Source organism: Pristiophorus japonicus, chromosome 2 (genome assembly GCF_044704955.1).
Source record: "Pristiophorus japonicus isolate sPriJap1 chromosome 2, sPriJap1.hap1, whole genome shotgun sequence".
Lineage (NCBI taxonomy): Eukaryota > Metazoa > Chordata > Chondrichthyes > Pristiophoridae > Pristiophorus > Pristiophorus japonicus.
The window spans coordinates 178,513,765-178,529,368 of record NC_091978.1 but is presented as its reverse complement, the minus strand read 5'-3'; the positions used below and the strand labels follow the sequence as shown (position 1 = coordinate 178,529,368).

The window sequence follows — 15,604 nt, the reverse complement described above, 5'->3', positions numbered from 1 at the left end:
AAGGGGATCGGGGGGCAAGGGGAGCAGAGGAGGGCGGGGGAAAAGGGGAGCAGAGGAGGGCGGGGGAAAAGGGGAGCAGAGGAGGGCGGGGGAAAAGGGGAGCAGCGGAGGGCGGGGGAAAAGGGGAGCAGCGGAGGGCGGGGGAAAAGGGGAGCAGCGGAGGGCGGGGGAAAAGGGGAGCAGAGGAGGGCGGGGGAAAAGGGGAGCAGAGGAGGGCGGGGGAAAAGGGGAGCAGAGGAGGGCGGGGAAAAGGGGAGCAGAGGAGGGCGGGGGAAAAGGGGAGCAGAGGAGGGCGGGGAAAAGGGGAGCAGAGAAGGGCGGGGGAAAAGGGGAGCAGAGGAGGGCGGGGGAAAAGGGGAGCAGAGGAGGGCGGGGGAAAAGGGGAGCAGAGGAGGGCGGGGGAAAAGGGGAGCAGAGGAGGGCGGGGGAAAAGGGGAGCAGAGGAGGGCGGGGGAAAAGGGGAGCAGAGGAGGGCGGGGGAAAAGGGGAGCAGAGGAGGGCGGGGGAAAAGGGGAGCAGAGGAGGGCGGGGGAAAAGGGGAGCAGAGGAGGGCGGGGGAAAAGGGGAGCAGAGGAGGGCGGGGGAAAAGGGGAGCAGAGGAGGGCGGGGGAAAAAGGGAGCAGAGGAGGGCGGGGGAAAAGGGAGCAGAGGAGGGCGGGGGAAAAGGGGAGCAGAGGAGGGCGGGGGAAAAGGGGAGCAGAGGAGGGCGGGGGAAAAGGGGAGCAGAGGAGGGCGGGGGAAAAGGGGAGCAGAGGAGGGCGGGGAAAAGGGGAGCAGAGGAGGGCGGGGGAAAAGGGGAGCAGAGGAGGGCGGGGGAAAAGGGGAGCAGGGAGGGCGGGGAAAAGGGGAGCAGGGGAGGGCGGGGGGGGGGGGGGGAGAAAGAGATCGGAGGGGGAGAGAGGGGAAATCGGAGGAGAGAGGGGAAATCGGAGGGGAGAGTGAGCGAGCGCAAGAGAGGGAGGTTCCGAGAGGGCTGGAGAGATGGTGAGGGGTGGAAAGAGAGAGAAAGTGGTGATAAGAGGGGCAGAGAGAGAGAGAGGGAATCGGAGGGAGGGAATCGGGGGGCGGGGGGAGGGATCGGATGGGGGGGGGGAGGAGAACAGAAGAGGGGATCGGATGGGGGGGGGGCGAAGAGAGGGGATCGGATGGGGGTGGTGGAAGCGAGGGCATGGGGGGGGGGGGAAATCGGGGAGGGGAGAGGGAGAGGGAGCGGGAGAGAGGGAGAGAGGGAGAGAGGGAGGGAGAGAGGGAGAGAGGGGATCTGAGGGAGAGAGGGGATCTGAGGAAGGGGAAGACAAGCTCAGAAGGGTAAAACGTCAGGAGCTTGGCGGGGGGGGGGCGGTGGGGAGCTTAGGAGCTCTGAAAGAGAAGGTCAGGAATTTGTTGGTGGGTGTGTGGGGGGGGGGGGGGGGAGAAGAGAAGGAGCACAGCGAGAACTTTGTGGGGAGTGGGGGTGGGGGGGGGGGAAAGAGAACGTAATCCAGGTCTAAAGGAGGTGGGGGTTGTGGGTGGGGGGGGGGGGCGAAGGGGTTGAATAATCTCCTGATCCAGATGGCAAGCTAGATTACGTTCTCCTTCTCTCTGTTAGACCTGGATCATGTTCTTCCACCCCCAACCCCACATCATTACACCTGCACCACGTTCGCCCTCTCCTATCTCCCACCCGTCCCAGGCCGCAATAGTTCAGGAGGACAGTTCACTACCACTTTCACAGGGGCAACTAGTAATGGGCAAGAAATAAATGATTTTTTAAAAATGAGAGCAAATTCTGTGTTGGTCCTACAACATGCATAACATTACCTATGTGTGTCATCTACCGGTGTCGACTATTCCAACATTCTCCTGGCCAGCCTCCCATCTTCCACCTTTAATGAATTGGAGTTCATCCAAAACTCCACTGCACATATCCTAACATGTAGCAAGTCCCATTCACCTATCACCCTCCGTTTGCTAAGCCACGCAGCTGTCTGGAGGTCCCACGCAGCCCCCAAAAGAGAGCGAGCGTGGAAAAAAAATTAGGGGGTACATGGAAATAAAAACAAAGTGTTGGAAATACTCGGCAGGTCAGGTAGCATTTGTGGAGAGAAACAGAGTTAACGTGTCATCAGCACTGAAAACCAGTTTGAGTGCGCCACACTCCACGAGGACTCCTTCATTGCCTGCTCTTCTTACTCTGCTGATGGCCACCCACTTACTATCCTCCTGAACTCTGTCATCATGGGCAGTCCCTCGGAATTGAGGAAGACTTGCTTCTACTCTTAACATGAGTTCTTAGGTGGCTCGACAGTCCAATACGAGAACCACAGTCTCTGTCACAGGTGGGACAAATAGTCGTTGAGGGAAAGGGAGGGTGGGACTGGTTTGCTGCACGCTCTTTCTGCTGCATGCGCTTCATTTCTGCATGCTCTCGGCGACGAGACTCGAGGAGCTCAGCGCCCTCCCAGATGCACTTCCTCCACTTAGGGCGGTCTTTGGCCAGGGACTCCCAGATGTCAGTGGGGATGATGCACTTTATGTTGTCCTTGTAACGTTTCCGCTGCCCACCTTTGGCTCGTTTGCAGTGAAGGGGTTCCGAGTAGAGCGCTTGCTTTGGGAGTCTAGTGTCTGTCCTGTAAATTATGTGGCCTGCCCAGCAGAGCTGATCAAGTGTGCTTCAATGCTGGGGATGTTGGCCTGGACGAGGACACTAACGTGGGTGCGTCTGTCCTCCCAGGGGATTTGTAGGATCTTGCGGAGACATCGTTGGTGGTATTTCTCCAGCGACTTGAGGTGTCTGCTGTACATGGTCCAGGTTTCTGAGCCATATAGGAGAACTGGTATTACTACAGCCCTGTCGACCATGAGCTTGGTGACAGTTTTGAGGGCCTGGTCTTCAAACACTCTTTTCCTCAGGCGGCCGAAAGCTGCGCTGGCGCACTGCAGGCGGTGTTGAATCTTGTCGTCAGTGCCTGCTCTTGTTGATCGGAGGCTCCGAGATAAGGGAAGTGGTTCACATTGTCCAGGGCCGTGCCGTGGATCTTGATGACTGGGGGGGCAGTGCTATGTGGCGAGGACAGGCTGGTGGAGGACCTTTGTCTTACTGATGTTTAGCGTAAGGCCCATGCTTTCATATGCCTTAGTAAATACGTCGACTATGTCCTGGAGTTTAACCTCTTGTGTGCACACAGACGCAGGCGTCGTCTGCGTCCTGTAGCGCGACGACAGAGGTTGGGGTGGTCTTGGATCTGGCCTGGAGACAGCGAAGGTTGAACAGGTTCCCACTGATTCTGTAGTTTAGTTCCACTCCAGCAGGGAGCTTGTCAACTGTGAGGTGGAGCATGGCAGCGAGGAAGATTGAGAAGAGGGTTAGGGCAATGACGCAGCCCTGCTCGAACCCGGTCCGGATGTGGATTGGGTCTGCGATGGATCCGTTGGTAAGGATCACGGCCTGCATGTCATCGTGGAGCAGGCGGAGGATGGTGACGTACTTTTGGGAGCATCCTAAATGGAGGAGGACGCTCCATAGACCCTCGAAGTTGACAGTGTCAAAGGCCTTTGTAAGGTCGAAGGCAGCCATGTATAAGGGCTGGCACTGTTCCCTGCATTTTTCCTGCAGCTGTCGCGCTGCAAAAATCACGTCCATTGTGCCCCGTAGGGGACGAAATCCACACTGCGACTCCGGGAGGAGAACTCTCTGTAGCTGTGGGATGACCATCTATTGTTGCCCCTTGGTTTAAATTACTGAGCATCTCCTTCCCTTGCTCACCAAACTCCCATTCTCACCAAATTCCCATCGTCACTCTGTTTAGTAAGCCACTCCATTAATCAGATTCACCCCACACTCTCAACCTGTGCTTAAAGCTCTCCAGACAGTTTCCAGACATAAAATAATAAATAGTTCTCACCAAATGGGATAACATTCTTTTCACTTGTATGGAGGCTCAAAGAATTAAGATTTTAACAAAGGCTTTAAATATTAAACTGAAAACAGAGTGCAAAAAGAACCCTTTTGAACACCAGATTGATATTTGATTGTATAGCATTTGAATTGCGTTTGAGGACAAATTAAATGTAAACCATATATAATATACAATAATTTTAGGTGAAGAGCTGGTTGTAATTTATTTTTTACCTTCCCACAGCTAACACTGTGACCTCTCCAGCCCGACTCCTTCTGAAGTTCCTTGAACTCTTCGACTTTCGCTGGCTGCATTGTAAGCAAGTACTTCTCCCCGCTGCTCCACTAACGGTATGTAGATGATGTCCATGCGAAGAGTGCTTTGTTAGGCTTCCAGTTGGTGATATGGGACTGGTCGGACTTTCAGGGATAACAGGACTAGGAGGACCATTGGGAGTTGCAGGGCTTGACAGAGAAAAAAACGTGGATGGAAATTAACTTTCAAATGTACAATATTACTATTAACAATATTAAGATTAGCAAACAAGATACTTTGTAGTTTAACATTTTTACAAATAGTTTTCTCCACCACCAATCCACCATCTCCCAAGCCATTTCAAGTGCATTCAAATACCACGGGGCCGAAATTGCCCATTCCGATAAGGCCTCTGGCCGCCCGAAAATGGCGGCCATGGAGCAGAGCGGAATGGCCGCCGAGTCTCTGTGAGGGGTTGCCATTTTGGAAATGGCCCTTCCTCAGTTTTGGAACGGTATCTGGGACCACTCTGCCCATTTTCCCACCTCAGCATGTACGCAATGACCCCTTACTGACTGGCAGGACCCCCCCCCCCCCCCCGCGCGAAATTGCACCTTGGGAAATTGTCCCTTTCCCGGTATTGCCCCGCGGGAATTGCCCTGTCGCCAATCGGTGCCCCCGGCAAGCTTTTGCTGTTGGTACACTCTCTATAGCATGGCAGTGCGGGCCGCTCTTATTGGGGAGATGGCACTGCCGTGAACGCCATGTTATCTTTTTTGTCGGCCGACTGCCAGGTCGGTCCGATAATTATGGCAGCAGGTTCGGCCGGGCCGCCAATAGGAAGCCTGGCACCCCCGGGTGCCAGGCTTCTGGCCTGGCCGAAACCCTCCCTGGTGGTCCAGTGTTTGCCACGAAAGTGGCTGCAGAGTTTGCATCGACCCTCCCCTTTAACTAAAGGGGGGAGATGTTATGACACACCAGTGCGATGATACTGACAGCCTCGGCCACTCCACACCGCTCCCAATTCCGCCCCGCTTGTTGATAGCCACTCCGCTCCCTCTTCCGCCCCCATGATGTGGCCACTTCGGCCCCGCTCCAAAAACATCACCGAAGCGCTGAATTTCGACGGTTAGGCCGCCCCATGCAGTTTCAAATAAGCCATATGCTACAGCTCAGTTGATGGTCTTTATCATTAAGTATTACACATGGCCTACAAATTCTTCAGACTTTACTGTCTATGAGGACACACCAGACTGGAGCATGCAATACAAAATGTGTACAGTGAAATCCAATTATAGTGAATAATATGAGCAGGTCCTAGAATAATCATTATCCAAAAGGTGCCAATATTATACTGCGCCACAGAAGGATGGTCAACTGTTGATCTCGTTTCAGAGTATTAGTGAGTAGCATTATTGAACAGCTGAGTGGCAGTCACTAGCTGCTGACCAATAGTGTTAGTGCAATAATATACATTTTTGTTCTGCTGTTTGGCTTTTATTGTGTTCCAATTATTGCTCTCAGCTTTAAACCAGTACTCGGGTCAATGCTCATTAGCTCTTCAAGCCCTCAGAAACTCCTCAGATAATGAAGCAGTCTATACCCACATGCAGCAAGACCTGGACAACATTCAGGCTTGGGCTAAGAAGCGGTAAGTAACATTTGCACCACACAAGTGCCGGGCAATGACCATCTCCTTGACATTCAACGGGATCAACATCGCCAGCATCAACATCCTGGGGGTCGCCATTGACCAAAAACTTAACTGGACCAGCCACATAAATCTGTGGCTACAAGAGCAATTCAAAGACTGGGTATTCCGCAGCGAGTGACTCACCACATACTCCCCAAAGTTTTTCTACCATCTACAAGGCACAAGTCAGAAGTGTGATGGAATACTCTCCATTTGCCTGGATTAGTGCAGCTCCAACAACACTCGAAGCTCGACACAACCCAGGACAATGCAGCCCGCTTGATTGGCACCCCATCTACCACCTTAAACATTCACTACCCTCAACCACTGGCGCACCATGGCTGCAGTGTGTACCATCTACACGATGCACTGCAGCAACTCGCCAAGGCTTCTTCGACAGCACCTCCCAAACCCACGAACTCTACCACCTAGAAGGACAAGGGCAGCAAATGCATGGGAGCACCATACCTGCAAGTTCCCCTCCAAGTTACTGACTTGGAAATATATCACTTGTATTCAGTTTAATATTTAAAGCCCTTGTTAAAATCTTCGTTGCTGGATCAAAATCGTCGCTGGGTCAAAATCCAGGAACTCCCTCCCGAACAGCACTGTGGGACTACTACATTTCACAGACTGAAGCGGTTCAAGGCGGCGGCTTACTACTACATTCCTAAGGGCAATTAGGGCTGGGCAATAAATTGCTGGCCTTGCCAGCAATGCCCACATCCCATGAATGAATAAAGGAAATGATAGTACAGTGCTATGCTCAGAGTACTGTTGCTTCTGGACTGTCAGCAGTGAATGGGTTAAAAAAAATATTTTATAATATCATCGTTCCTGTACTAAGGCATTTACACAGTTTACTGGTTAGCTGTTAAACAACACTGCTCACTGAAGTTGAAAGTGCACTGAAAACAGTACTCAACAAAGGTCAAATGAGCAGCTCTACAGTAAACTTGCAACCCAAAAAAGAAACATTTTAAAAAATCATAGTTTTCTGATGGTTGTGACTGAATCTACTACCTGGTATGATACAAAGGCATTCAGACCCTGTAAGTCCTTGGTTGAATCCTTGTTTTGTGCAGAGTTCGATGATCCCAAGTAGAGTGCCAGTGGATAGAGAGGAACAGAAGCCAGGAACCCCACTTCTGTTCACAATCCAGTGATCTCTGGCGTAAAGTGCACATGTAGACATCAAATAAGGATAGAATTGTGTTCAGTCGTGAAAGTCCCCCATATTTAAAAGCCATGAAGAATACCACCTCGCCTCAAGAGGCCAGGGGGTTACTTAGACCAATGGAACCATACCCCAACATGAATCGGTGCCTATTGAAGAGATAAGGGAAAAGGAAAACATTTCACTCAAGATAAAAAAAAACACCGTTTAAAAAGTAATGAAGAGCCAGTACATAGAAGAGTGCAAGAGAGAAGAAATATGTATTTCTTAAAACATGAAAGGAGAGGATAGACCATAATGGAAGACTGCAGAAGAAACCCTATCTATCCATGTTCATGCAATGACTTTAGCACAGCTGCAAATGATTGAAAATACCTCTGTTCTGAGTACTGAAAAAGGAGATATTACAGGAGAAAGGATTAAGATTTTTAAGTAAATCACTGATTATTTTCATCCATTTAACACTAAGGTCTACTTGTGGAGGTATTTTTGGAAGCCAACACATCTACTACTGAAGGCAGAAAATCTTAGGTTTAAAAATGTACCCTCTCACCAGCAAGGTCATCATCTGTCCAAGATGGCCACCAGGGTGGCAGTTCCCTGCCAAATCAACTTTACCCTGCCATCCGACAACTATCCACCCTCAACCTTCCCCCTCCCACTGTCTAGACTCCCCCTAGCCCTAGCAGACCCTAATAGGGGGCACATTAATCCCTGCCTTAAACTCTAACCCAGTGAATCCCAAAATCCATGCCTACCTCAGGCTTCACTCCAAACCATCCATCGGCGATGACTCGGGCGTCCGTGCCTCCTGCAGCATCGACCTGGACCTTTCTCCGCACCCCGCCACCACCTCCCCCCCCGACTACCTCCTCCTCCTCCTCCGATGTCGTTCCAGCTGCTCCACCCGACCCCCGACAGCGTCCATAGAGCTAGGTGAGCATCCGGCCAGGCATGCGGGCCCCCAGCGGCGATCAGGCCTCTCCAGCGTCGACCAAGCGTTCGGGCCCCCAGCGACGTTCAAACCTCTCCCCAGTGCCGACCGGATCCCTCCAGCAGCGACAGCTGTGCCTCTCCTCCACGCCTGTGTTTGGGCCTCCTCCTCCTCCACGTCAGCAGTGGATTTTCCCCCTCCTTCAGAGATGACTGGACCTCTACTTCCCCACTGGTGACTTGGCCTCTTATGACTGGTAAGCATCATGACTGTGACCTTCCACCCTGAACTCCAGTGGGCCACTGACCCTCCCAAAGCCTGCCCCAACCAAGCCCCGGACCACCTACCATCAAGGACGCTACTCAGTGCCGAGCCTGCGGCCAACATCTCCCCTTAGGCAATTAGGCTCACACAGCAATGCCTGGTCTCCAGTCGTCTTGGACCCCCTTGCGACTGAACCAAGACCTTGCTCAGCTAAGCCCATGTGGTAGCTGGTGTGCAACGGCCACCCCACGTTAAAAGAACTCACGCACAGGCATCTTCCACTCCGTTAACATGAAGTTCGAGACCTGGAATGTCAGGACCCTCATGGACACCAACAGCGACAGGCCGGAACGCTGCACCATCATAGTTGCCCGGGAACTTAAGATGCTTTGATATCAACATCGCCGCCCTAAGCGAGACCTGGTGGGCAGGGGAAGGCCAGCTCAAGGAACAAGGTGAAGGTTACACCTTCTTCTGGAAAGGGAAACCATAGGACGAATGCCACCTTCACAGAGTCGGCTTCGCCATCAAAAATGAGCTGGTCGACCGCCTCAAAGGCTCATGACTCTTCGACTCACCCTGTCCCGGAATCAATGCGCCAGTCATCAGTGCATATGCCCCAACACTCGACGCAACAGAGGAGTCCAAGGAGGATTTTTACTCCAACCTTGAAAAATCCCTGTCCTGCATCTCCACAGGCGACAAACTGATCATAAGGATATAAGAAATAGGAGCAGGTATAGGCCATACGGCCCCTCGAGCTTGCTCCACCATTCAATAAGATCATGGCTGATCTGATCATGGACTCAGCTCCACTTCCTCGCCTGCTCCCCATAACCCCTTATCGTTTAAGAAACTGTCTATTTCTGTCTTAAATTTATTCACTGTCCCAGCTTCCACAGCTCTCTGAGGCAGCAAATTCCACAGATTTACAACCCTCATTAGAAATTTCTCCTCATCTCTGTATTAAGTGGGCTAAGATCGTGCCCTCTTGTTCTAGTCTCCCCCACCAATGGAAACATCCTCTCTGCATTCACCTTGTCAAGCCCCCTCATAATCTTATATGTTTTGATAAGATCACTTCTCATTCTTCTGAATTCCAATGAGTAGAGGTCCAACCTACTCAACCTTTCCTCACAAGTCAACCCCCTCATCCCCAGAACCTTCTCTGAACAGCCTCCAAAGCAATTATATCCTTTTGTAAATATGGAAACCAAAACTGCACGCAGTATTCCAGGTGTGGCCTCACCAATACCTTATATAGCTATAGCAAGACTTCCCTGCTTTTATACTCCATCCCCTTTGCAATAAATGTCAAGATACCATTGGGCTTCCTGATCACTTGCTGTACCTGCATACTATCCTTTTGTGTTTCATGCACAAGTACCCCCAGGTCCCGCTGTACTACGGCACTTTGCAATCTTTCTCCATTTAAAATAATAACTTGCTCTTTGATTTTTTTCTGCCAAAGTGCATGACCTCACACTTTCCAACATTATACTCAATCTGCCAAATTTTTGCCCACTCACTTAGCCTGTCTATGTCCTTTTGCAGATTTTTTGTTTCCTCCTCAACAGTGCTTTTCCTCCCATCTTTGTATCGTCAGCAAACTTGGCGACATTACACTCAGTCCCTTCTTCCAAGTCGTTAATATTGATTGTAAATAGTTGGGGTCCCAGCACTGATTCCTGCGGCACCCCACTAGTTATTGGCTGCCAACCAGAGAATGAACCATTTATCCCGACTCTCTGTTCTCTGTTAGTTAGTCAATCCTCTATTCATGTTAATATACTATCCCCCAACCCCGTGAACTTTTATCTTGTGCAGTAACCTTGATCCTCCTCGGTGACTTCAACATCAGGGTCGGCAAGGACACAGACCTCTGGGGAGGCATGATTGGCAGAGAGGGGGTTGGGAAAGCCAAGTCCAGCGGTAGCCTACACCTGACAAAATGTCTAAAACATGAACTCGTCATCACCAACACGTTGTTCCCCAGAGGGACAAATGCAGGGCATCGTGGAAACACCCTCGCTCCAAACACTGACACCTGCTCGACTATGTCATCGTCCGAGACAGGGATTCACAAGGATGTGTGCATCACCCGCGCCATGACAGGAGCCGACGACTGCTGGACGGACCACCGCCTAATCAGATCCATCATTGACATCAACATAGCCCCAAAGCGAAGGGGGCAGCAGAAGCAGTGCCGCAAAAAAGTCAATACCGTGGCACTTAAGGACCCAGCTAAGAGAGCCCTATACAGTCAGCGCCTCACAGCTAACCTGGCATGCCTTGATGACCCCGAAACGCAGAATGCCCACAGCGATTGGTCTGCCCTCCAGGCCTCGATAACCAGTGCCTGTGAAGAGATGTTCGGTCACTGAACCAAAAAACACCAGGACTGGTTTGATGAGAATGATCAGGAGATCCAAGAGCTAATAGATCGCAAGCGCAGGGCATTTCTAAGCCTTAAGCAACAACCCAACTCGGAAGCAGCAAAGCAACAGTACAGACGGCTCAAAGTTGAGGTCCAACAAAAAACCCAGGACCTAAAGAACAGGTGGTGGATGGAGAAAGCATAAGAGATACAGCAGCTGGCCGACAGCCATGATGTGCGAGGATTCTTCATTGCAGTCAAGGCCACCTATGGTCCAAACACCCAAGGCCCCACCCCACTGCTGGTCAAGAATGGGGAAACACTCATCAAGGACACCGAGGCAGTCAGGGCCCTCTGGAAGGAGCACTTCGAAGATCTCCTCAATCAAGACTCTGCCTTTGACCAGAGTGTTCTCGACTCCATCCCGCAGCATGCTACCCGCCACCACCTCAGTAAGACCCCAACACTGCACGAGGTAGAAAAAGCCATAAGACAGATTAAAAACAAGGCTATGGGTGCGGATGGAATCCCTGCTGAGACACTGAAGTATGGTGAAGTTGGTGCGAATACATGACCTCATCTGGAGGGAGGGGAGCATGCCGGGAGATCTGAGATGCAGTGATCATGACCATCTTTAAAAAAGGGGACAAGTCCGACTGCATCAACGACAGAGGAATCTCCCTATCAGCCACTGGGAAAGTCGGCGCTAGAGTCCTCCTCAACCGTCTTCTCCCTGTGGCCGAGGAGCTCCACCCGGAATCGCAGTACAGATTTCGTCCCCTATGGGGCACAACGGACATGATCATTGCAGCGCAACAGCTGCAGGAAACAGCGCCAGCCCTTATACATGGCCTTCTTCGACCTTTGACACTGACAACCGCGAGGGTCTATGGAGCGTCCTCCTCCGTTTAGGATGCCCCCAAAAGTTCGCCACCATCCTCCGCCTGCTCCACGACGACATGTAGGGCATGATCCTTACTAACGGATCCATCACAGACCCAATCACGTCCGGACCGAGGGCAAGCAGGGCTGCGACATCGCCCCAACCCTGTTCTCAATCTTCCTCGCTGCCATGCACCACCTCAGTGGACAAGCTCCCCGCTGGAGTGGAACGAAACTACAGAACCAGTGGGAACCTGTTCAACCTTCACCATCTCCAGGCCAGGTCCAAGACCACCCCAACCTCTGTCATCGAGCTGCAGTACTTGGACGACGCCTGCTTCTGCGAACACAGAGGCTGAACTCCAGGACATAGTCGGCATATTTACTGAGGCGTACGAAACCAGGGGCCTTACGCTAAACACCCATAAGACAAACGTCCTCCACCAGCCTGTCCTCGCCGCACAGCACTGTCCCTCAATCATCAAGATCCACGGCACTGCCCTGGACAACGTGGACCACTTCCCTTATCTCGGGAGCCTCTTAACAAGAGCAGGCACTGACGACGAGATCAAACATCACCTCCAGTGTGCCAGTGCTGCCTTCGGAAAAGAGTGTTTGAAGACCAGACTCTCAAAACTGCCACCAAGCTCATGCTCTACAGGGCTGTAGTAATACCTGCCCTCCTGTATGGCTCAGAAACATGGACCACGTATAGTAAGACACCTCAAGTCGCTGGAGAAATACCACCAGCGACGTCTCCGCAAGATCCTACAAGTACCCTGGGAGGACAGACGCACCAATGTTAGCATCCTTGTCCAGGCCAACATCTCCAGCATTAAAGCACTGACCACACTTGATCAGCTCCACTGGGCAGGCCACATAGTTCGCATGCCAGACCCGAGACTCCCAAAGCAAGCACTCTACTCAGAACTCCTTCACAGCAAACAAGCCAAAGGAGGGCAGCAGAAACATTACAAGGACATCCTCAAAGCCTCCCTGATAAAGTGCAACATCCCCACTGACATCTGGGTGTCCCTGGCCAAAGACGGCCTCAAGTGGAGGAAGTGCATCCGGGAGGGCGCTGAACACCACGAGTTTTGTCGTTGAGAGCATGCAGAAATCAAGCGCAGGCAGCGGAAAGAGCGTGCGGCAAACCCCTCCCTCAACAATTATTTATCCCAACTGTGACAGAGACTGTGGTTCTTGTTTTGATTGGACTGTACAGCCACCTCAGAACTCATGCTAAGAGTGGAAGCAAGTCTTCCTCGATTCCAAGGGACTGTCTATGATGCTGCTGATGATCAAAAACAAAGCTGGCTGGGTCTGGACGGAGCACTTAGTCTGACACCGGCAAATTTACCTGCGGTAATGAAAGAGGCTGGAATCTGACCAGTCCTGCGAGTGCGGGTTTGGAGGCGGGCCTGCTGTTAAAAAGGCAATAATTGACAACGGGGCGGGATCCCGCTCTGAACCCGCCTCCTTGTAAGTTTCCAAAGTGCCGGGTCTGTCTGCAGTTCATAGACCCCGACACCAAGCAGTGGGCATGCCAAATATGATTAAGAGATACTTTCAAGGTATTTAAAAATAATTTTAGCAGGTCCTTACCATTTTTCCAAGTTTTTTTTAAAAAAGGTCACGTCCCTCAGGGTACACGTCAGGTCATCATCATCATCATAGGCAGTCCCTCGAAGCAAGAATGACTTGCTTCCATGCCAATAAAGGGATGAATTCACAGCTGTCTCAATGAAGGACCTAATATTCCAGATTCCGAACTACATCGTGAAGGATGGAAGATGCCTGTGCTTGGATTTTTTTTTAACATGTGGTGGCCGTTGCACACCAGCCACCACACGGGCTTGACAGAGCTAGGTCTTAGGCAATCCTTGCCACTGGACCAAGACTAACTGGAGACCAGCTCTGCTGCACACACCGAGCGTGCACACATATCTCAATGTGGGCTGGCCTGCGTTGCCCCATGGCCCTCGCCTTTTCTGGGCCCCAGATTCACGCCTCGCCTGGGCCCCAGTCATTTCCCTCTATGGACTCTTGCTGCTGCTCCTTCTCCCCTCCTGCTGTGCCTGCTGGCACTACAATCAGCAACCTGGCTTCGCAGCAGTCACCATCCTGCAGCAGCACACGCTGCTCCCTGCAGTGGTTTGCCCCCACATGCTGCTCCCTTTAATGGCCCTGGTCTGCTGATGGTCTTGTAGGCCGGGACCACGCCGATTTCCGGGTCGGGCTGCCGCACGCTGCTCCCTCCAATGGCCCTGGCCTGCTGATGGTCTTGCAGGCCGGGACCGCGCCGATTTCCAGGGACACACATTAGGTAAGTGTGTCAGGATCTCAGTGACTCTCCATTGCTTTGGCAAGTTGACAGCTGTATAAAAGCTATCATTTCACAGCTGTCCACCTTACAATCTTAGAAGCTGAAGTCTTCAAGATTTGGAAGACACTTTTGAACTGTATGCAGGTTGAAGTGTTTGCAGTGAACTCTATCAACGGTCACCTCCTTGGAGCAACCTCTCTCACCATTGACAGATTGCTTCTGTCATCTCAACCTCACCTGCCATCTATTCCAGCAGCATTGGTGCCCTTTAAAAAAATCTCACCTTGGTTCTCAGAATCCCACCATAATCAGCCCCACACCATCACTAAACACACCAGCATCACCAACAATAACATCAACCTTCTCCGCAATCACCTGATACTGCACAGGACACGGCATCAGCACCCGACCACATTGCTGCCCGGGGCGCCAGGGATGGCCTCATTTACTTCACGATGCTGTAGACCCTGGCTGCCACATGATGAGTCAGGTTAGCACCACCTTATATCAGCGTCATAAAGCATCCCTACAATGCCAAAGCCATTCCATTCACACTCATCACCATTGTGGGGGTACCCTCATGTCCCACCATTCAGTTCAACTCACTATGCCACTTTCATAGGTGCACACAAATCTGTCCAAGAACGCAAAGTGTACAAAATAAAGATTTAAATGTTTGACAACACATTAGCAGAAACTCTACATGAACATTGACTAATAGACCCAAGTGCCTACACTTGACTGTTGTTGGTTGGCACGATTGGACAAGGATGAGGATGACTGTGAGGTGTGGCTAGTGAGATGGGGATGTGATAATGTAGATAGAGACAGAGGTGCAAGATGGGTGGAGGTGCAAGGTAAGTTGGCGTGAGTAAGGATGTGTTGGAGTAGGGTAGGGAAAGCAGAGTAATGCAGATGTGATGAGTGGCACAGCAGGATGAGATTGAGTGGTTTCATGGTCCAATGAGATAATCGAAAGATTTGATCACTGCAGCCAGCTCCTTCTGACAGCATCCCTGCTTCAGCCCTCCTGTTCAATGTGCAATCAGGCTGCATTGGTGTACTGTAAAGGTCTCTTCCACTCATTGGAAGGGAAGAGAACCTCCCAACATGCTGAAACCCCCTCCATAAACATCTGGAGGGAGTCATGGGAGAGCCTGGGTGCAGGCATGTACCTTTGTGCAGTGCTCGTCAGTGTTTGCTGCACCGCAATGCTGCAGAACACTGACACAACAACTGTCAAAATCAATGTGGTCACGGTCCCTTTAACAAAACCGGCCGATGACGACATCAAATGATCTCATCAGACCCGCTTCCTTTTAATTGGCCGTGAACCTCGCAGGGCGGGCTTAACAAGCCCAATCGAGGGAAGATTCTTTTCACAGTGCAGGCTTGAGCCAGGAGCGGGGTCGCAATCCACCACCGACCCGCCAGGGTTGGCGAAATCGCAGCCAGTGTGTGCAATCACTAAGATGACTCAACCATAACCCAGTAGCACGATCGGGGAGCAAACTGTCAAGTGATTCAATAAAGTCCATCATGTTCAATGGTGGCCATGTATAACAGCTGTCAAATTAAAATTTAAACAACAATTTTTCAATCGGGCAATTAAGTAATTAGATAACAAAAAATAACAATGCCCTCCAAAGTATTATTATAAAAAGGTGACTACTTCAGAATCTGTAAACAGTTAATTACAATCTTCCAAAATTGAGCCCGTTATTAAACTGCAAAGAAAGTATTTCAAACGGTCCTTTTGGAACTTAACTATCCAAACCACCACCGGAGGGCAACAAAGCACCTACTTTACAAGTATGC

At 51.3% G+C, this 15,604-nt stretch overlaps 1 protein-coding gene across 1 annotated transcript in view; it reads right to left on the bottom strand.

Annotated features, from left to right (window-relative positions):
- The window catches only part of LOC139229182 (RELT-like protein 1), a 117,398-nt gene that overhangs the window by 28,232 nt on the left and 73,562 nt on the right, over nt 1-15,604 (bottom strand). The window contains exon 6 of the mRNA XM_070860838.1: nt 4,112-4,342. Within this exon, the coding sequence (XP_070716939.1) occupies nt 4,112-4,342 (231 nt within the window). The remainder of the gene's footprint in view (nt 1-4,111; nt 4,343-15,604) is intronic.